Genomic DNA, 21,785 nt, shown 5'->3' on the forward strand with positions numbered 1-21,785 from the left:
ATAACAGAGATTGAACAATAACTCTATGACGCATTGAGTTCTATTTTTGCTGGGTCGAACTCATGCACATGTACAGCGAATTCACCGTGTTTCCATCCACAACGTTGACATATTTAATTTTAGACATAAAAAGAGGGCTCGTCCGGAATTTGAACACGGGACCTCTCGCACCCTAGACCAACAAGCCAGATGAAGCATGTGTTTTGTCTTTATTCACGCTCGTTTATAAGTACATTAGTGTTTGTTTTTTTAATGAATCCGAACCGTAGCCGTTTAAAGTTGACTATATGTCCAATTGCCATGACAAACTAGCTATATTTTTGCAAATTTGGGGTACCTCTTACACGAGTGTAACGAAATCGTTAGTGTAACGTAGAAGACGCACAGTCATCTAGAAGTCTATTCACGGGTTTTACACTGATCTGAGGTACGCTTTTCTTTTAACCCTTACAATGTAAATGTGTAATGGTTGTTAGTTAGAGCTGATCCTGGATCTGTGCATAGAGATAACACAAATGAGCACGTGACAAGACATCACTGTGACGTACATTATTTGTTGAACGGAAGCAGTTCGGTTTCCTCTTTCTCAAATCCTCCAGGCCACCCTTAGCAGTGTTGCGCGCCTTTTAGGTTAATTTCAAAGTAACAGGTAGATAGCTTGTGTAATATACATTATTCAAACGCAAAGCATATGTCTGAATACTAAATTCATTTGAAATTGAATCGACGTTTAATGCACAATGCCCAATTTTTGCGCGGCTCCAAATTGTACCAGGAAGAGCACTCAATCCGATTTGGCTTTTTTCAGGTTTCCAAGAGATCCAGAAAGGTATGACAAAGTCTGACCGTCACAATATGAACCCTTACCTTTCTCGGGGAGTAACTAGTTATACGATAGCTTGCTAAATGTAGCTATGTTGTGTTCAGTAGCACGCTAGTCATCATAGCTAACTTTCGTATGTGGAAACTACCTAGCTAGCCAGCTCACTTGCAGCGAGCCAAGTGGTGTGTGTGGTTTACAGTGCTGACATCGACGGTAGCTGAGTTGCACAGATAAGTTTGCCACCATGGCATTTGTGGTGTAAATCCATCGTACCTCTATTGAAACTTTGGGACATATATACATTAGGTACCACCCCAGCACTAACACGCCTAAATAATAAATGAATCAGTCTGGACCATGATTCTTTAAAACGAATAGTTTACAGGTAACTAGGCCAATAAAAAAAAATCCACCTAACTCCTTATATTCTGGTTTGTTCAGATGTAGGCTCTGGGTTGAGAACTGTCGTCGGGCGGATCTGGAGGCGAAAACATCAGACCAACTCAATAAACACTACAGACTGTGTGCCAAACACTTTGACCCGGCTATGGTTTGTAAAACAGTAAGTGCATGTCAAACCACAAAGGTCTTTGCTTGAAACATGTCGACCTCACTGAACAATCTGTCTTTGTAGAGATGATCATAATCTTACATTTGAGAGGTCTTGAGCTGTGTGTTTTGATATTCATGTATTTGAATAACTTGTTTTGTCTTAATTATTGTTTTTCAGAGCCCTTACAGAACAGTACTGAAGGATACTGCTATTCCAACCATATTTGATTTAACAAGCCACCTCAAAAATCCTCATAGCAGACATCGTAAGCGGATCAAAGAATTGGTATAATATCGCTTATTTTTTTACTAGAACTTTATGTCCTTGTGTTGCTTCAAAAATAAACATTTCTGTTAACTACTACTGGCTATATTTCTGTAGGTCTGTTTTCAATGTAATAGTTAACATAGTTACATTGTCTTATGTTTCAAATAATTGTTTTAACAGACTGAAGAAGACATAAGGAGAATTAAAGAGAGAAGATGTAAGTTGCTTTGTTTTTGTTTAAAAGTATTGTTGTATCCATACACCTTTTAAACATAAGCTTATATCGAATTTCATTTTTTTGTTTCCTTGCAGTGGCATCCTCCATTGAACAGCTCCACTCAAAGAAAGACATTGAGGCAACTGAGGGTCAAGATGCGGCTGAGGAGGAAATCAAGCTGTCCCCAGAGGAGAAGGAGTTTCGAGATTACCTGAGGTCTCTGTTTGAGATTGTTTTCATGCTAGGAAAGCAGAACATCCCATTGGAGACCAATGTCCCAGAAGGACTGGAGAAAGATCCCAGTAATTTCCAGGCCTTACTGGAGTACCGCATTAATGCTGGAGATGAGGCTCTGAGGAGACGGTTTGAGGCCACAGCAGTGAATGTGGAGTACCTCTCCACGGCCCAGCAGAGCCAGCTCCTAGACGTCTGTGAGGGCACTGTCAGAGAGGAGGTCCTCATGGAGGTGAGAGAGAGTCGCTTCTTCTCACTGGTCACAGGGGACCTGGTGGAGTTCGCTGGGGAGAGACACCTGCCTCTCTTTCTGCGGTTTGTAGATCAGTCCAACACTCTCAGGGAGGAGTTCTTGGACTTTCTGCCGTTCGAGGGGGACGAGGCCTCACTGGTGGAGAGGCTAGAGACCCAAGTGACAGACGGGTGGGGGCTGAGGATGGAGGACTGCCGTGGCCAGGCCCATGTAGCCACCGGCACCTTTGCCACTAAAATGAAAGCTGTGGCAGTTGGACTGATGGGAAAGTACCCCATGGCAATGCACACGCCTTGTTCCACCTGCGCACTGAATATACACCTGGCCAACAGCCTTCCCTTCCCCAGTGTTCAGGTTGTCATGGCAACCCTGAGAAAGATTGGCAACTTCTTTAAGCAGTCTCCATCCTTGCAGGCTGAGCTGGAGAAGGCCATCTCTGTTTACCACCAGGGAAATTATGAGAAGGCAACCGAGCTGAAGGAGGCCTGCAGATCTAACTGGACAGTGCAGCATAACGTGTTTGAACTGACTGTGGACCTGCTCGAGTCCCTCCTGCTGTGCATGGACTGCATTCGGGACAATGAGAACGTCAAGTTTCCTGACGCTATGACTGGGGACGCCTACTCGATTGCAGAGACCCTGGCTGACTTTGAGTTTATTGTCACCTTGGTCATCCTGAAAAATGCTCTTTCTTTCACACGAGCCTTCGGCAAAAACCTGCAAGGGGAGGCCCTTGATGTGTTCTTCGCTGCCAACAGTCTAACAGCTGTCCTGCACTCTCTGAATGAAGTCTTCGACAACATCGAAGTCTACCATGAGTTTTGGTTTGAGGAGGCTGTGAATCTGGCGGGTACCATGGAGATCCCGGTGAAGGTGCCTCGTCTGTTCCTCCGGAAGCACCGATCGCCCGACACAGGCGAGATCCCGCCAGAGACTTACTTCAAGGAGTATGTGACGGTCCCGGTGATCCGCGGCATCATCGATGAAGTGGACGACATCTTCTCCCAGAGCAACCTCAAAGCCCTCAAGTGCCTGTCCCTGGTCCCTGCCATCATGGGCCAGATGAAGTTCAACACCTCAGAGGAGAACCATGCAGATGTGTACCGCAAGGACCTCCCCAACCCAGACACCCTGCCCGCTGAGCTTCATTGCTGGAAGATCAAATGGAAGCACCGGAGCAAGGAGGTCCGCCTGCCCTCCACCATCCACGAGACACTTCAGCTGTCGGATGTCAAGTTCTTCCCCAACGTCAACTGCTTCCTGAAGGTCCTGACCACCTTGCCTGTCCTGATGCTGGAGGACAGCAACAGCTCTGAGACATCCAGGAAACGCCTACAGACTTATCTCAGTGACACACCTATCAAACACAGGTGCAAGAGTCTAGCTGTGCTCCACATAAACTCTCATGTTAAGCATGACCTGGATGTCATGGTTGAAAAATACTGCAGACTGTACCCCGAGGATGAGCCTGAACCCGAGCCCGAGTCTGAGATCAGCACTGTGGTGATATAGCATATTAAGTTTGAACTTGTGGAGTTTTTTTCCGAATAAAGGGTACAAAACTCCAATTAAAATTACATTCAAATGATGTCTCGCTGTTGTATTATAGCTTTAGTCTGATAGTTTCATGAAAATGGTAACTGTAAAATCTGAGTAAAATATGACCCCTCGACAAGGTTTTTTGGGAATAATTGTGTAACATTTTGATCATTAATATTGCTCTGTACCTTAAGAATATTGCCATTAAACATTTTTTTAATATTTTGTTTTGTTCTAATTAAATGCCACTTGGTGTCTTGAATGATACAGCTCTTTATTTTATGGGAATTCGTCATATACATTTGTTGAATTAGGACTATAGGCAATTAACTATTTTTTTATGAATTTTATTTTATTTCACCTTTATTTAACCAGGTAGGCAAGTTGAGAACAAGTTCTCATTTACAATTGCAACCTGGCCAAGATAAAGCAAAGCAGTTCGACACATACAACGACACAGAGTTACACATGGAGTAAAACAAACATCCAGTCAATAATACAGTATAAACAAGTCTATATACGATGTGAGCAAATGAGGTGAGATAAGGGAGGTAAAGGCAAAAAAAGGCCATGGTGGCAAAGTAAATATAATATAGCAAGTAATACACTGGAATGGTAGATTTGCAATGGAAGAATGTGCAAAGTAGAAATAAAAATAATGGGGTGCAAAGGAGCAAAATAAATAAATTAAATACAGTAGGGAAAGAGGTAGTTGTTTGGGCTAAATTATAGGTGGGCTATGTACAGGTGCAGTAATCTGTGAGCTGCTCTTGACAGTTGGTGCTTAAAGCTAGTGAGGGAGATAAGCGTTTCCAGTTTCAGAGATTTTTGTAGTTCGTTCCAGTCATTGGCAGCAGAGAACTGGAAGGAGAGGTGGCCAAAGAAAGAATTGGTTTTTGGGGTGACCAGAGCGATATACCTGCTGGAGCGCGTGCTACAGGTGGGAGATGCTATGGTGACCAGCGAGCTGAGATAAGGGGGGACTTTATCTAGCAGGGTCTTGTAGATGACATGGAGCCTGTGGGTTTGGCGACAAGTATGAAGCGAGGGCCAGCCAACGAGAGCGTACAGGTCGCAATGGTGGGTAGTATATGGGGCTTTGGTGACAAAATGGATTGCACTGTGATAGACTGCATCCAATTTGTTGAGTAGGGTATTGGAGGCTATTTTGTAAATGACATCGCCAAAATCGAGGATTGGTAGGATGGTCAGTTTTACAAGGGTATGTTTGGCAGCATGAGTGAAGGATGCTTTGTTGCGAAATAGGAAGCCAATTCTAGATTTAACTTTGGATTGGAGATGTTTGATATGGGTCTGGAAGGAGAGTTTACAGTCTAACCAGACACCTAAGTATTTGTAGTTGTCCACGTATTCTAAGTCAGAGCCGTCCAGAGTAGTGATGTTGGACAGGCGGGTAGGTGCAGGTAGCGATCAGTTGAAGAGCATGCATTTAGTTCTACTTGTATTTAAGAGCAATTGGAGGCCACGGAAGGAGAGTTGTATGGCATTGAAGCTTGCCTGGAGGGTTGTTAACACAGTGTCCAAAGGGCCAGAAGTATACAGAATGGTGTCGTCTGCGTAGAGGTGGATCAGAGACTCACCAGCAGCAACTATAGGCTACCACTATAATTTTGGAGGGGAAATATGTATTTGTCACCATTATTTGCCAGTCTGTTTTATGACAACTTTACAAAAAAGGTTATACAATGTCCCTCCTTTGTGCCACAAGCACAAGTCTACCAGTTACTGTGATCTGCCCATGACCTTCCACAGAGGAGGGAAGATGATACCAATATACTATAATCGTATAATGTTGCAATTTTACTGTAGGCTATGTTATTACTATGATGTCCGAGTTTTGTCTTGAAATTATTTAGAAAATTCCACAAGAGGGCTGTCCAATCTCAAACGTTGCAAAGTAGATATCGTCATCCCGAAAGATAGCCATAAACCTAGTAATGGCGTCTTTTGTAGGCACTAATTCCGCTATTGTTCGTTGGACAAAGCCTATGAGTTAATTCATGGAGTTTTTTTTTACACCGAAAATAAGGTCTGTGGTAAATTCATAATGGCCATGTTAACTGATTGATATTATATAGGAATGGCTGAACAAACCAGAGGTAACTCATTTCCAGTTTTTAGGACGACAAGCTGGCCGGATGGTAAATAGTTAAACATTATTGTGGTGCAAAATTACCTGTTGGAAATAATTCTGATAATAACTAGACTTTGTAATATGTCTTGGGAACAACAACCTTAATATGGTGCTTTAGTATGTCATCACTTAATTGGGGGAGAGTGTGCATGTGGCTCTATTTGATAGCTGTTTCTGTTTGGTATGTATGACATCCCACAGAGCCCAGAACAAGGCCTCACTCATTTTTTTGTTGTTGTTGCTCTTTTGCATGTTATTTTGGCATTAATACGTGTCACATATCAGTTTGCAAACAAACAATGTAAAAATATATATATATTTTCATTATAAAGCTGCATACACACATGGTCTTTCTTGCTTTTCTTAAATAATGCAACTCCAAAATGCAGGTGTTTCAGTCGAGCTCAGTGCTTTCTGTGATGGAGGGTCAGCCAGCGGAAAATACAGAGCATAGGGGTTGGTAATCTTCTCTAGTTGCGCCGTGATTGGCTCAGTGTTCTGTCACTCATGGGGACTGCGTCACTGCAAAATCTACAGGGATAGCTTGAAAGTGCCCATCCAAGAAGGTTCAAGGTCATTGGCCAAAGATACAATTATGTAAAATCACGTTAAATCTACCATAGCCTTGATTGAACTGATCATGTCAACATCATACTTTCAAAATCTGAGCTAGCAAGCTTGACAAGCAGTCATCATCATTTTCATACCTTGTCATATGAAGAGAAATTATAGATAAAATGTATCAATGCTCATCGGCCATTGGACATACATCACACAACAAGTTGGAAATCGCAAATTCAACAAAGAGTGGTTTGGAAGGAATCCGTTGCTAACTGCAAGCTTTGCAAAGCAATCCCTATTTTGCTTCCCCTGCCTGCTATTCGGTGGAGAGGGTGTGTGGTCCAAGTCTGTGTTTAAGAGTCTCTTTTCCAAGCTTAAAACCGTAGGATAAATAAAGGGGGCATATAAGCAGACTATGAAAACTCTTACAATTTGGATGATGACATTTCTCTAAAACAGGTTATAGGCTACATGTGCACCACCAAGTCAGAACAGTAGGCTAAGTTATGAGGGGGAAAGGGACCAATTTTGTAGGGTGAAGCACATGGGTGACTAACAGCTTAGTACACAACATAAACTTCGTATTACTTTCTTAGCTACAGTATACATATCTCCCTGACATATTACATAATTTATGCAGCAGCATAAAATACATTTTTGGACTCGCCTTGTTGTGTTGTGAATGCTTGAACAGGAAGGTGGCGCAGCGGTCCTTTTTGTGAGCAAATTTTGTCATGAAACTTTGTTATCTAAGTCTAGCTTTCATGGTTCATTCTATTAAGGTAAGTCGTCAAGGTCCTGAGGCAGCAAAGCATCCCCAAACCATCACACTACCGCCACCATGCTTGACAGTTGGTATGAGGTTCTTCCTCTGGAATGCACCGTTTGGTTTTCGTCAGGCATAATCGACCATCAAGACGCTTGGAAGAATGTTCTATGGCCAGATGATTTAAAAGTATAACTTTTTTTGTGTTTTGTTTAGTCACCAATACATCAGATAATTAATGATAGGCTCACCATTTAGTCATTTTTACTAACATTTAATCCAGTAGCATAAAATTCTAGATACACATTTCAAAACTGTTATTTTTGAAGTGCTGAATAATAGATGGTAAATATAATTTTCCATGCAGTATTTGACTATAACTTTACATGCCCAATTTATTAAATATTTTGCATCCAATGACAGGTTATGAGCATGTCAGTCTTACAATTTCATTGTCCATTTTCTCTGAACACTTGGTCTACTTAGTGCAAAACACTTGCGTTGTTTTTCTTTGGTTTAGTTTTTAGCAATTACTCTCTTGGTTTTTAAGATATTTTCATCATTGCAGAATTACGAGTTTTGTCCTTGTAGCCTCTCATTTAGAATTTCTGTCATTTTCTTAGCATTGCTGTCAAAATCTGACAGATGGCCACAAATTAATTTAACCCCGCATAACTGGCTATATGGTATACCATTCTTGAGGGGAAGTGGATGCATACTATCCACCCGTAGCAGGGTGTTGTGGGCTTTGTGTATAAGTCTGTATGTAATGCATCATTCTCTTTGATGATCCATAAGTCCAGGTAATTCATTCTTCTCTCATCAGTCTGCATGGTGAATTTGAGATATTCAGAGCTTTTGTTTAACAGAGTTTGGAATTAATTTAGTTCCTGCTGACTTCTTTCCCAGAGCAAAAATACATAATATATGTATCTCTTCCATATGAGGATTTTAGAAAGTAGGTGGTGCATCTCTGTTTTGTAAATTGTCCCACATACAGGTTCCCATAGTTAGGTGCAAAATAGGAGCCCATGGCTACACCTCGAATTTGAATGTAAATGTCTGACACAAAGACAAAGTCGTTTTTGAATAATACCAGTTCAGTGAGTTGCAAAATGCAATCATTGGATGGGGCAAGGGTAGGGTCTCTCTGCTGAAGGAAGTGTTGTTGTGCCTGCAAGCCTCCAGAGTGTAAACTGTTAGTGTTCAAGCTCCTCACATCAAATGTTGCTAGCAGGGTGCCCTCCGATATCCTTCTTAAGCCCTCTATCAAGGAGATCATGTGACCGGTGTCTTTGACATAAGATGGGAGATTCTCAACCAGAGATTCTTAATGTGGTGGTCCACAAACGTAGAGATGTTGGACGTCACGAGTGGCCACCTGTCATTCAGGGCAGGTGGGGCAGAGACCCCATTTTTAGCAAAATTAACAATAATAATATACAGTGGCAAGAAAAAGTATGTGAACCCTTTGGAATTACCTGGATTTCTGCATAAATTGGTCATCAAATTTGACCTTATAGTTCATCTTAGTCACAACAATAGACAAACATAGTGTGCTATGTTTAATAACACTCAAATGATTGTATTTTTCTTGTCTATATTGAATATATCATTTAAACATTCATAGTGTAGGTTGGAAAAAGTATGTGAAGCCTAAGTCTAATGACTTCCCCAAAACATAGTTGGAGTCAGGAGTCAGCTAACCTGGAGTCCAATCAATGAGACGAGATTGGAGATGTTGGTTAGAGCTGCCTTGTCCTTTAAAAACACTCACAACATTTGAGTTTGAGTTTGCTATTCACAAGAAGCATTGCCATGCCTCGAACAAAAGAGATCTCAGAAGACCCAAGATTAAGAATTGTTGACTTGCATAAAGCTGGAAAGGGTTACAAAAGTAACTCTAAAAGCCATGATGTTCATCAGTCCATGCTAAGACAAATTGTCTATAAATGGAGAAAGTTCAGTACTGTTGCTACTCTCCCAAGGAGTGGCCGTCCTGCAAAGATGACTGCAAGAGCACAGTGCATAATGCTCAATGAGGTTTAAGAAGAATCCTAGTGTCAGCTACAGAAATCTCTGGAACATGCTAACATATCTGTTGACAAGTCTACGATACGTAAAACACTAAATCAAATCAAATGTATTTGTCACATACACATGGTTAGCAGATATTAATGCGAGTGTAGCGAAATGCTTGTGCTTCTAGTTCCGACCATGCAGCAATATCTAACAAGTAATATAACCTAACAATTTCACAACAACTACCTTATACACACAAGTGTAAAGGAATGAATACGAATATGCACATAAAAATATATGAATGAGTGATGCCCGAACGGCATAGGCAAGATGTAGTAGATGGTATAGAGTACAGTATATACATATGAGATGAGTAATGTAGGGTATGAAAACATTATATAAAGTGGCATTGTTTAAAGTGGCTAGTGATACATTACATCAACATGGTAAGATGCAGTAGATGGTATAGAGTACAGTATATACATATGAGATGAGTAATGTAGGATATGAAAACATTATATAAAGTGGCATTGTTTAAAGTGGCTAGTGATACATTTAATTACATCAAGATGCAGTAGATGGTATAGCGTACAGTATATACATATGAGATGAGTAATGTATGGTATGTAAGCATTATATAAAGTGGCTAGTGAAATAGAAGCTGTTTTTCAGTCTCTCGGTCCCCACTTTGATACACCTGTACTGACCTCGCCTTCTGGATGATAGCGGGGTGAACAGGCAGTGGCTCGGGTGGTTGTTGTCCTTGTTGATCTTTTTGGCCTTCCTGTTTCATCGGGTGGTGTAGGTGTCCTGGAGGGCAGGTAGTTTGCACCCGGTGATGCGTTGTGCAGACCTCATTACCCCCTGGAGAGCCTTACGGTTATGAGCGGAGCAGTTGCCGTACTAGGTGGTGATACAGCCCGACAGGATGCTCTCCATTGTGCATCTTCAGCCTCCTGAGGTTGAAGAGGCGCTGCTGTGCCTTCTTCACCACGCTGTCTGTGTGGGTGGACCATTTCAGTTTAGTCGTGATGTGTACGCCGAGGAACTTAAAACTTTCCACCCTCTCCACTACTGTCCCGTCAATGTAGATAGGGGGCTGCTCCCTCTGCTGTTTCCTGAAGTCCACGATAATCTCCTTTGTTTTGTTGATATTGAGTGTGAGGTTATTTTCCTGACACCACACTCCGAGGGCCATCACTTCCTCCCTGTAGGCCGTCCCGTCGTTGTTGGTAATCAAGTCTACCACTGTAGTGTCGCAAACTTGATGATTGAGTTGGAGGCGTGCATGGCCATGCAGTCATGGGTGAACAGGGAGTACAGGAGAGGGCTCAGAACGCACCCTTGTGGGGACCCAGTGTTGAGGATTAGTGGGGTGGAGATGTTGTTAACTACCCTCACCACCTGGGGGCGGCCCGTCAGGAAGTCCAGGACCCAGCTGCACAGGGCAGGGTCGAAACCCAGGGTCTCGAGCTTAATGATGAGTTTGGAGGGTACTATGGTTTTAAATGCTGAGCTGTAATCGATGAACAGCATTCTTACATAGGTATTCCTCTTGTCCAGATGGGTTAGGGCAGTGTGCAGTGTGATGGCGATTGCATCGTCTGTGGACCTATTGGGGTGGTAAGCAAATTGGAGTGGGTCTAGGGTGTCAGGTAGGGTGGAGGTGATATGGTCCTTGACTAGTCTCTCAAAGCACTTCATGATGGCGGAAGTGAGTGCTACAGGGCGGTTGTCATTTAGCTCAGTTACCTTAGCTTTCTTGGGAACAGGAACAATGGTGGCCCTCTTGAAGCATGTGGGAACAGCAGACTGAGATAAGGTTTGATTGAATATGTCTGTAAACACACCAGCCAGCTGGTCTGCGCATGCTCTGAGGACGCGGCCTGGGATGCCGTCTGGGCCTGCAGCCTTGCGAGGGTTAACACGTTTAAATGTTTTACTCACGTTGGCTACAGTGAAGGAGAGCCCACAGGTTTTGTTAGCGGCCCGTGTCGGTGACACTGTATTGTCCTCAAAGCAAGCAAAAAATTTGTTTAGTCTGTCTGGGAGCAAGACATCGTGGTCCGCGACTGGGCTGGTTTTTCTTTTGTAGTCCATGATTGACTGTAGACCCTGCCACATACCTCTCGTGTCTGAGCCGTTGAATTGCGACTCCACTTTGTCTCTATACTGACACTTAGCTTGTTTGATTTCCTTACAGAGGGAATAGTTAAACAAGAATGGTGTTCATGGGAGGACACCACAGAAGGAGCCACTGCTGTGCAAAAAAAAAACAGTTTGAAGTTTACAAAAGTGCACCTGGATGTTCCACTGCGCTACTAGCCCAGTCAGAGTCCTGACCTCAATCCGATTGAGATGCTGTGGCATGACCCAAGAGAGCAGTTCACACCAAACAACCCAGGAATATTGCTGAACTGAAACAGTTTTGTAAAGAGGAATGATCCAAAATTCCTCCTAACCATTGTGCAGGTCTGATCCGCAACTACAGAAAATGTTTGATTGAGGTTATTGCTGCCAAAGGAGGGTCAACCAGTTATTAAATCCATGGGTTTGCATACTTTTACCACCCTGCACTGTGAATGTTTACACAGTGTGTTCAATAAAGACATGGAAAATGTATAAAACGTATAATTGTTTGTGTGTTATTAGTTTAAGCAGACTGTGTGTGTCTATTGTGACCTAGATGAAGATCAAATCAAATTTGTTGACCAATTTATGCAGAAATCCAGGTATTTCCAAAGGGTTCACATACTTTTTCTTGCCACTTGCCAAACATTTTTGGGGGGGCTTGCCTGTTATGCATGTTATTTTGGCATTAATACATGTCACATATCAGTTTGCAAACAATGTTAATAAAGCTGCATACACACATGGTCTCTTTTTTATTTTCTTGAATAAGGCAGCTCCAAAATACAGGTGTTTCAGCCTAGCTCAGTGCTTTCTGTGGTGGGGCGAGCCAGCAGAAATAGGAGCATTTTGCCGGGATTGGCTCAGTGTTCTGTCACTCACTCATAAATCCTTAGTAAGGGTAGGCATCCAAAATTTCAGCCTTTTGGGGCCTGCCGTAGAGTGCCCTTCCAAGAAGGCTCAAGGTCATTGGCCAAAGATAAAATGACATGAAATCATGTTATATGTACAGTGGCTTTGATTGGACTGATCATGTCAACATCTTACTTTCAAAGTCTTAGCTAGCAGTCATCATCATGAATCAAGTCGATAATCTACTGGCAAATCCTTTTTAATCCTTGTCATTTGAAGAGAAATAATGAAAATAAATTATACATTTTGACCATTGGACATAAAGATTACACAACAAGTTGGAAATCGCAAATTCAACAATGAGTCGGTTGGAAGGAATCAGTAGCTAACTGCAAGCATTGCAAAGCAATCACTAACGTTAGCTTGCTATTCATTGGAGTGGCTGTGTGTTTTTTTTCTCAGAGCTCCCACCATAAATCCAGAGAATACCAGACTTTGATGACAAAATTTGCCCACAATGGACCACCGCACCACCTTCACAAGGTGAGTCCAATAATGTCTTGTATGCTGCTACATAAATGATGTAATATGTCAGGAAGATATGTATACTGTAGCTAAGAAAGTAGTACTAAGTGTATGTTGTATACTAAGCTGTTAGTTGCCCATGTGCCTCACCCTAATAATTTGGTCTATTTTCACCAAAGCGGTATTGTACACACATCATTCATGGTGTTTGTGTGCTTGTTTGGTACAGCTTTGACAGTGCTACTGATAGTAGGGGTGGCGCTTGGCTTGCAGGTGCAATTTCAGCACACACAACATTCTATAATAGAATTGTGTTATTTGACGTGTCAAATTAAAAGCTTATTTAATGCATCAAATAGTGTTTTATATATTTATTTTTTGACACACAAAGTCCCAAAAGCCGTTCAATGTGCCTCACCCTAATAATTTGGTCTATTTTCACCACTTAATTTTAGCTACTTTTCTAACTTGATGGTGCACATGTAGCCTATAACCTGTTTTAGAGAAATGTAATCGTCAAATATTGTAATAGCTTTCATTGTCTGTTTAAATGCTCACTTTATTTATCCTACAGTTCTGACTTGTTGTACAGGGAGTACACTGTAAGAACAGCCCATGTTCTGAATTCTGTCACTGTACATTTAAAAACTGCTGAACAAATAGTTATATTGATTATCTCCATCGTCGCTCGCTCATGAATGTCTTAATTGAAATTACGGATTGCCTCTTATCTGCTTTTCGTCCCCTTATGCCATAGTTTGCACATCTCAATTGTTAGTAGAAACCACATTTGTTTAAGTAAGTCAGCCATATCAGCTATGTTTTTTTAAAGGCAGTAAATGAGGCTGAATGAACTGTTTCACTGCCAGACAAGGCTCCGCTGAAAGCCAGGTGTAGCAGTGGTAAGGTGTTGGGACTGCTGTTGGGACTCTGCTGTTGGGACAGCTTTATGTAGGCCCTAACAGTTTGTGGGCACCGTTTGTCACCGTTATAGTGCAATTAATGTGTTGTGTAGTGGATTTGCTGGCATGCATCCCACTTTTTTGTTTTGCCCCACCAAGATTTACATTCTAGAATTGCCACTAAACATCACAGAGGCAATTGCTGCTACAATGGGTCTACCTGGGGGAGGAGACACTTGTTTGTGTCATTTAGAAACTGTATAAAAAGTTGGTATCTTAGGAAATTTCACACATAGAAATTCACATTATTTTTGGGTGATTTGTCCTGATTCCAAATAGATTTCCACTGTGGATATCAAATCAAACTTTGTTTGCCACATGCCCCCGAATACAATAGGCGTAGACTTGACCATGAAATGTTTACTTACAAGCCCTTAACCAACAGTACAGTTCATGAAGTAGAAAATATTTACCAAATAGGCTAAAATAAAAAATAAACAATAAAAAGTAACACAACATAAGAATAACAATAAGGAGGCTATGTACAGGGGGTACTGGTACCGAGTCAGTGTGCGGGGGTACAGGCTAGTTGAGGTAATCTGTATATGTAGGGGGGTGAAGTGACTATGCATAGGTAACAAACAAACAGTGAGTAGCAGCAGTGTACAGGTGGTGGTGGGAGGTTATGAATTGTTCAGCAGTCTAATGGCTTGGGGGTAGAAGCTGTTGAGGAGCCTTTTGGTCCTAGACTTGGTGCTCTGGTACCACTTGCCGGATATGATATTATGCTGGAATTCTAGGGTAGGGTCATGATTCAGTTTGTGAGAGAAGTCACCTTTAGATAGTTGTGAGCCACATTAATTTACATATAGTCACATTTGTTTTGTATGCAAATTCCTCCTCCTTTGTTATTTTTTTATGATAATAGAAGGATACTTAAGAGCCATTATCTCGTCTCTACTCGGGTTATCATAGGATTTCTGTTTCTGTTTGTCTTTCAGTCTGACACCTACATAATTTTCAACAATCCTGCAGAAGGTTTCTACGGATGCATTGCGTTTGGGGGAGGTATGAATGAACTTTTTGCTCTAAATGTGGTTCTCGCAGAGTTGTCAGGTACCTCAGCTTGGTTGATGGCTCCATCTCCTGCTTGGCTCACAGTAGGGCAGGTAAGTCTAGTAGTAGACCTTTGTGTATATCTCACTGAGGATGACATTTCAAGTGGAGTCATGTAAGTTTCACTCTTATTAAAGAACTCACACAATCTAAGATTACGGAAAAACTTAAAAAGATCTATATGGAGGTCAAAGTCATTAATGTATGTAGTACAGTTGAAGTTGGAAGTTTACAAACACCTTAGCCAAGTACATTTAAACACAGTTTTTCACGATTCCTGACATTTAATCAGAGTAAAAATTCCATGTCTTAGGTCAGTTAGGATCACCACTTTATTTTAAGAATGTAAAAGGTCAGAATAATTAGTAGAGAGAATGATTTATTTCAGCTTGTATTTCTTTCATCACATTCCCAGTGGTTCTGAAGTTTACATACACTCAATTAGTATTTGGTAACATTTCCTTTCAATTGTTTAACTTGAGTCAAACGTTTTGGGTAGCCTTCCACAAGCTTCCCACAATAAGTTGGGTGAATTTTGGCCCACTCCTCCTGACAGAGCTGGTGTAACTGAGTCAGGTTTGTAGGCCTCCTTGCTCGTACACACGTTTTCAGTTCTGCCCACATATTTTCTATAGGATTGAGATCAAAACTTTGTGATGGCCACTCCAATACCTTGACTTTGCTGTCCTTAAGCCATTTTTTCACAACTTTGGAAGTATGCTTGGGGTCATTGTCCATTTGGAAGACCCATTTGCGACCAAGCTTTAACTTCCTGACTGATGTCTTGAGATATTGCTTCAATATATCCACATCATTTTCCTCCCTCATGATGCCATCCGTGCTTCACGGTTGGGATGGTGTTCTTCAGCTTGCAAGCATCCCTCTTTTTCCTACAAACATAACGATGGTCATTATGGCCAAACAGTTGTATTTTTGTTTCATCAGACCAGAAGACATTTCTGCAAAAAGTACGATCTTTTGTCCCCATGTGCAGTTGCAAACCGTAGTCTGGCTTTTTTATGGCGGTTCTGGAACAGTGGCTTCTTTCTTGTTGAGCGGCCTTTCAGGTTATGTCGATATAGGACTTGTTTTACTGTGGATGTAGATACTTTTGTACCTGTTTCCTCCCGCATCTTCACAAGGTCCTTTACTGTTGTTCTGGGAATGATTTGCACTTTTCGCACCAAAGTACGTTCATCTCTAGGAGATAGAACGCGTCTCCTTCCTGAGCGGTATGACGGCTGCGTGGTCCCATGGTGTTTATACTTGCGTACTATTGTTTGTACAGATGAACGTGATACCTTCAGGCATTTGGAAATTGCTCCCAAGGATGAACCAGACTTGTGGAGGTCTACAATTTATTTTCTGGGGTCTTGGCTGATTTCTTTTGATTTTCCTATGATGTCAAGCAGAGGCACTGAGTTTGAAGGTAGGTCTTGAAATATATCCACAGGTACACCTCCAATTGACTCAAATTATGTCAATTAGTCTATCAGAAGCTTCTATAGCCATATCATCATTTTCTGGAATTGTCCAAGCTGTTTAAAGGCACAGTCAACTTAGTGTATGTAAACTTCTGACCCACTGGAATTGTGATACAGTGAATTATAAGTGAAATAATCTGTCTGTTGTCACGTTCTGACCTTAGTTCTTTTGTTATGTCTTTGTTTTAGTATGATCAGGGCGTGAGTTGGGTAGGTAGTCTATGTTCTTTTTTCTATGTTGTGGTTTTGTGTTTGGTTTTGTGTTTTGTGCACAAAGTAGATGTCCTAACCGACTTGCCAAAACTATAGTTTGTTAAAAATACATTTGTGGAGTGGTTGAGAAACTAGTTTTAATGACTCCAACCTGAATGGAGCGGCAGGGTAGCCTAGTGGTTAGAGTGTTGGACTAGTAACCGAAAGGTTGCAAGTTCAAACCCCCGAGCCGACAAGGTACAAATCTGTCGTTCTGCCCCTGAACAGGCAGTTAACCCACTGTTCCTAGGCCGTCATTGAAAATAAGAATTTGTTCTTAACTGACTTGCCTAGTAAAAAAAAAAATTAAAGTGTATGTAAACTTCTGACTTCAACTGTAAGTACAAATGATAACCCATGTCATAATAGAGAAATGGAAAGAGACATGAGGGCATAGGAAATGGTAAAAATTGGAAATGTATGTGGCGCATTTTAAATAATCATGCCAATATACATAGCATGCTAATCATATATTCTACAGCTGGTTGTGTAGTCTTTCATTTATTGATTCACTTTTAAGATTAGGTGTCAACCCAACTTTATGATACTACTATAAAGTATTTAGTTTTTTCCACATTTTGATTGTTTAGCTGTAAAATCCAGAAAATTAAAACAAATGCATCATTTCTTTACAATGAACAAACAAAGATATCAAATGTTTTACAGCATATGTAATGTTTGAGAAGCAACTGAAAGTCAATATGGTGACATACTGTATCTTGTTAAGCTGTGGTAACAAACACATTACTCCTTCCACAGATGCACATGTGGATGGATGAAGGGCCGGGGACCACTGCACTGACTGACAGGCAGATTAAGGGCTTTCAGTGAGGGCTTAGTGATTCAAACTATGATCAATAACATCAGAGGGCACCAATGAGAAGTCATGGCCTTCATACTTTATTATCGTTTTAAAGAAGGAATAAAAGATGTAGTGTGACGACAGTTGAATGTTTTTCGTGTTCTGTGCCCTTCTAAAATAAAGGGGGGGTGTTATAGTGTGTATATGTTTTATTAAAACCTATATTCTTATCACTGTTTTGTGAACAGATAGTCACAGATTATGATAATGTGGAAGCTACATCTTGAGTGTCTATTGACCTCACTTGTTCTTATGTGGAACAATTTGAGGACATGTGAATTTAGATAAATAGTGTCTCTCTGAACAATATCTTTAAATATACACACTGAACCACTGAATAGTTATATTAAAGCATACAACCGACTAATAATACATGATATTGCATGCCTGCTTGATATAAAATGTTTTACAAATTATTTGAATAGCTGGGATACATTGGTTCGTTCACTGTAGTGAAGAGTCAAGACACCCCCCGTGTGGCCATGCAAGTGACTTGTTAAGACAAATACAGAAATGATTTGACATCACTATGTTCTCGCTGCAAAATATATTTAGAAAGTGCCAAGAAAACAACCCAGTTCTGATTCAAAAAACAAATGTTATGGATTTAAAATACACATTATCTGTTTTTATTTTCATCAGCAGAAACATAAATTGAAGAAATGTTCTGGCCCCTGGGGGTTATATTGAATTGAATGATGCATCAAATGTGCTACAGCAGGCTATGGTTCCAGACAGAAAACAACAATCTTCCCCCAGGACACTTCACCTAGTGATTATCCTAGAAAAACCGGCAGCATCTATTGTGTTTCAGTCTGTCTTGACAAGTAGCCTTTGATCTGTGTGATGGTTCCTTTAGTCACAGCTTCAGTCATAATGTACACGGCTTATCTGGAGCAGCCAACGAGTATTGCTTGCGTCTGACCCGGCCAGGGTATGACCACTCCTCAGTGAATCACCAGAACATCCTCCTCCCTCAGCTCAAAGTGGGTCTTGTGCTTGTCAAAGAGCTGTGTAAGGGAGCTCATGTACATGGCGTGGTAATGATTCAATTCTTCTTGGCTGGGTGAACTGATCTTGGGCATCTCCATGGGTTTTCCAACTGAAAGGCAAAATAATTTTATCAGTGTTACTCACCCTAAAATAGATAAAACATGTACCTGAATTCTCCACATACATACCTTAATGGGGTAAAAAAAATCAAATTAAAATGTTTGGTTGCACTTTGTTTTAGAGGAACAGAAATGACTAAGAAATTACATGGTCAAATGGTAATTACATAGTAATAACATATAAATAACTTTTCACACATCCCACTACTATTTCTAGGGAACATGGTAAGCTTACCAACTGAGTTGATGGGTTTGGAGAAGGGGACCAGGCCCCAAGTGTCAGGGGAGAAGAGGCCCCGGCCCTGAAACACACAGGGGGCAAAGCCCAGGATCTTCTGTAGCCTCCTCTGGATCAGCCTCCACCACGATCCCTCATTCAGTATCAGCTGCTTATACACATCATTGTCTCCAAATGAGTACACAGGCACCAGGTCAGCCCTGGTAAACAATAACACAATAAGACACAACACAACATAGTCTCACCTCCAGATGATTAGTTAGACAGTCTGTTCAAAGTGTATCTCCTTGAATCAATGTAGCTTTCGGGTGTGGATAGTTTGTGTATACCAAAGCCAGTTTCACAAAGCCCTTGCGGTTCTTTAGGGTCATACAATGAACTCCTAGAGTACAGTATCGAGATTCAGCTGCCCCTCCAACACTAATAATGACTGCATTCCCTGTTCCATTACATGACAGAATGAACTCCAGAGTGATGCGATTCACAGGACAAACCCCTGAAGATTAATAATGAATCACTATTTTTAGGAGCAACATTTACAGAACTACTCAATCATATCTATAAATTAAACCTTTACTGTCCTTGGAGGGAAATTCATCTACAATGTATGTCCATGTTATGAACAATCACTCATTGTTTTAGTATGGGTTGAGACTAACCAGAGACCAGTGTCCTCACCTGCAGACATGAGGTACTCTCTGGCTAATGGCATGTGGAAGTTCCCAGCCAGGGTAGCCACAAATGGTGTTATTCCAGGGAACTTGGCTGAAAAACCATTGGACTCAGTTGCAAAGTTACAAAGTGCTCAAATTCCATGTGGGTGGTAGCCAAGGATGTAGTTTCGATTGGGCAACAAGTTGTGAGTCTTGATAAACTGAAATCACAAGATTGTTAAATATGAGACTCAACATTGAAATTATACTAAATAGCAAATATTGGCTTGAACAACAGTTAATTTGCCCTTGAAATGTGACAAATCAGTGTCACTCACTCGGATACGGACGTTGTCTCAGTAGTAGGTCCACGCTGTCCAGTTCCTTACACACGAGAACCTTCGGCCAGCTAGGAGTCAACACACCATATCATCAACAAAAAGCTACAGTAAGTCTGAAGAACAACCAGTGCCCTACTCCAACTATATTCTCTGAAGTAGCGATGTAATTGTAGCGATTAGCTTGCCCTGTTTGTGTGTTCCAATCATAGAAGAGCCAGATGGTACATGAGGCTGTGACACACCAGAGGTCAGTCCAGAGGAGGTACAGCATCACCACAGAGCATGTAGGGCCTGGTCCAACACAGACGCCAGGGAATGAAACACAGAATCATTTTGCATTGACAAACATCCTATTGTCCTTTAAAATCTGTAAAAATACAAAAAAGTATACAAAGAAGCACACAAGTTTAGAGAATCATATATTACTATTTGTGCTGTGTCATAGCCAGTTAGAGGCAATAAAAGGCTGGCCATTTATATTCTAAACATAAATAGAAACCAAAAATCCAGTGCTTCAGCCATTTGACAGTGAAGTGTTTAGAGCTCATCAGGGAATCTCACCCATGATAAGGAAGGAGACGATGGACTGCATGACAGAGAAGACCTGGACCTGATTCTCCAGCCTGGGACACCAGGCCCAGCGCACAGAGAGCAGGGACTGCAGGGCCGACAGGAGGACGGAGCCAATACCTGAAACACATCACATTAGGATTGATTAAGTTAAATGTCAACCCTTTTCTACTTAAAATGCAATCATATTCTATTCACATGACCTTGAAAACTACACAAAATATGTAACCAATATTCAACAATATTCAAGGAATCAACCAAATGTAATTAATAATGAAGATACTGGAATGGATTTATTGCACCCGTAAAACTGATCTTACCTCGCAGGACACTGGTGTATGCCACAAGTATTGTCTTAAAAACCACAATATTGAACATAGAAAGCCAAAAATGTTAGCAGTTAACAGGCAATAAAACGAGTGATCTCTATTACAATCCTTGACATCAGTGCTCTCACACTCAGTTGAGCAAGTTTATACTCCTCAAGGGAGGGGCGACAGTGTGAAGGGTGCTGGGATTGTCACAGAGAGCATTGTGTACTCTCTTTATTAGTGCAGGGGACATCTGAACATTATCCTTGTATATTATCTGTTCCATTATGTCAAAATGACCCGACTGGGCTATGTTGCCTCTCTTTAGTCATATTACATGCCATTTATAAGCTACATAAGCAAGCATCCTGGTCTCATGGACTAGACGTAACATAGTACATGTAAATCCAGGACACTCAAATTAGTGTTGTATGTTAAGTTTGGTATGGTTACATAAAACAGATGGTTAGTTAAGCCAGAAACGAAAGTAGGGTGGCTGGTCAAGGTGAACATCGAGCAACCCAAAGGTTGCGAGATTGAACTTCATCATGTAATTTGTCATTTATAATACGAAAGGGGTGATGCACATCCACATATTAATACATACCTTAATATGAAACGTAATATCATACTAAATGATGAAGTGTTGTGGATTTACGTACAGAATAATACAAAATTCTCTGAGACCAGGTAGAAGCAAGGGATCAATTGGGTGTCAATGATGATTGTCAACTAATAAAGGAAATGTGTCCGATAGCAAAATAAAACAGAAAGGTAAATGGATTTTTCTTTGATTGAACAAATGTGTTTTCCCTAAGCAATCAGTCCATGGATCATGGTATCAAACTCGAAATGAACAGATACACAAGCTGGGAAAATGGTAGTCATAGGGTGAGAGATTCCATTCCAGCGCTTTACATTTACATTTAAGTCATTTAGCAGACGCTCTTATCCAGAGCGACTTACAAATTGGTGAATTCAACGTGTCTCATAGACTGTCCTTGGTTCATAACAGCTACTGTAACAATTAACAGCATGTCTTTGTTT

General features: G+C 41.1%; 1 protein-coding gene and 1 pseudogene across 1 annotated transcript; one reads left to right on the plus strand and one right to left on the minus strand.

Moving 5' to 3' along the window:
- Nucleotides 1–550: 550 nt before the first annotated feature.
- Nucleotides 551–4,108, plus strand: LOC135546500 (52 kDa repressor of the inhibitor of the protein kinase-like). The gene is made up of 5 exons (XM_064974983.1): nt 551–829; nt 1,265–1,385; nt 1,554–1,661; nt 1,824–1,860; nt 1,956–4,108. Exons 1-5 carry the CDS (start codon nt 741–743, stop codon nt 3,857–3,859), a joined length of 2,259 nt encoding a protein of 752 aa, XP_064831055.1. The 5' UTR covers nt 551–740; the 3' UTR covers nt 3,860–4,108.
- Nucleotides 4,109–17,643: 13,535 nt separating this feature from the next.
- LOC135545070 (diacylglycerol O-acyltransferase 2-like) lies at nt 17,644–20,805 on the minus strand (annotated as a pseudogene).
- Between the last annotated feature and the right edge of the window lie 980 nt (nt 20,806–21,785).

The sequence above is a fragment of the Oncorhynchus masou genome, chromosome 9, assembly GCF_036934945.1.
Source record: "Oncorhynchus masou masou isolate Uvic2021 chromosome 9, UVic_Omas_1.1, whole genome shotgun sequence".
NCBI lineage: Eukaryota > Metazoa > Chordata > Actinopteri > Salmoniformes > Salmonidae > Oncorhynchus > Oncorhynchus masou.

Coding starts and splice junctions, on each gene's coding strand:
- LOC135546500 (XM_064974983.1), top strand. CDS start 741: ATGCCCAATTTTTGCGCGGCTCCAAATTGTACCAGGAAGAGCACTCAA. Junction 1,386..1,553: donor CGGCTATGGTTTGTAAAACA/GTAAGTGCATGT, acceptor ATTGTTTTTCAG/AGCCCTTACAGAACAGTACT. Junction 1,861..1,955: donor GAGAATTAAAGAGAGAAGAT/GTAAGTTGCTTT, acceptor GTTTCCTTGCAG/TGGCATCCTCCATTGAACAG.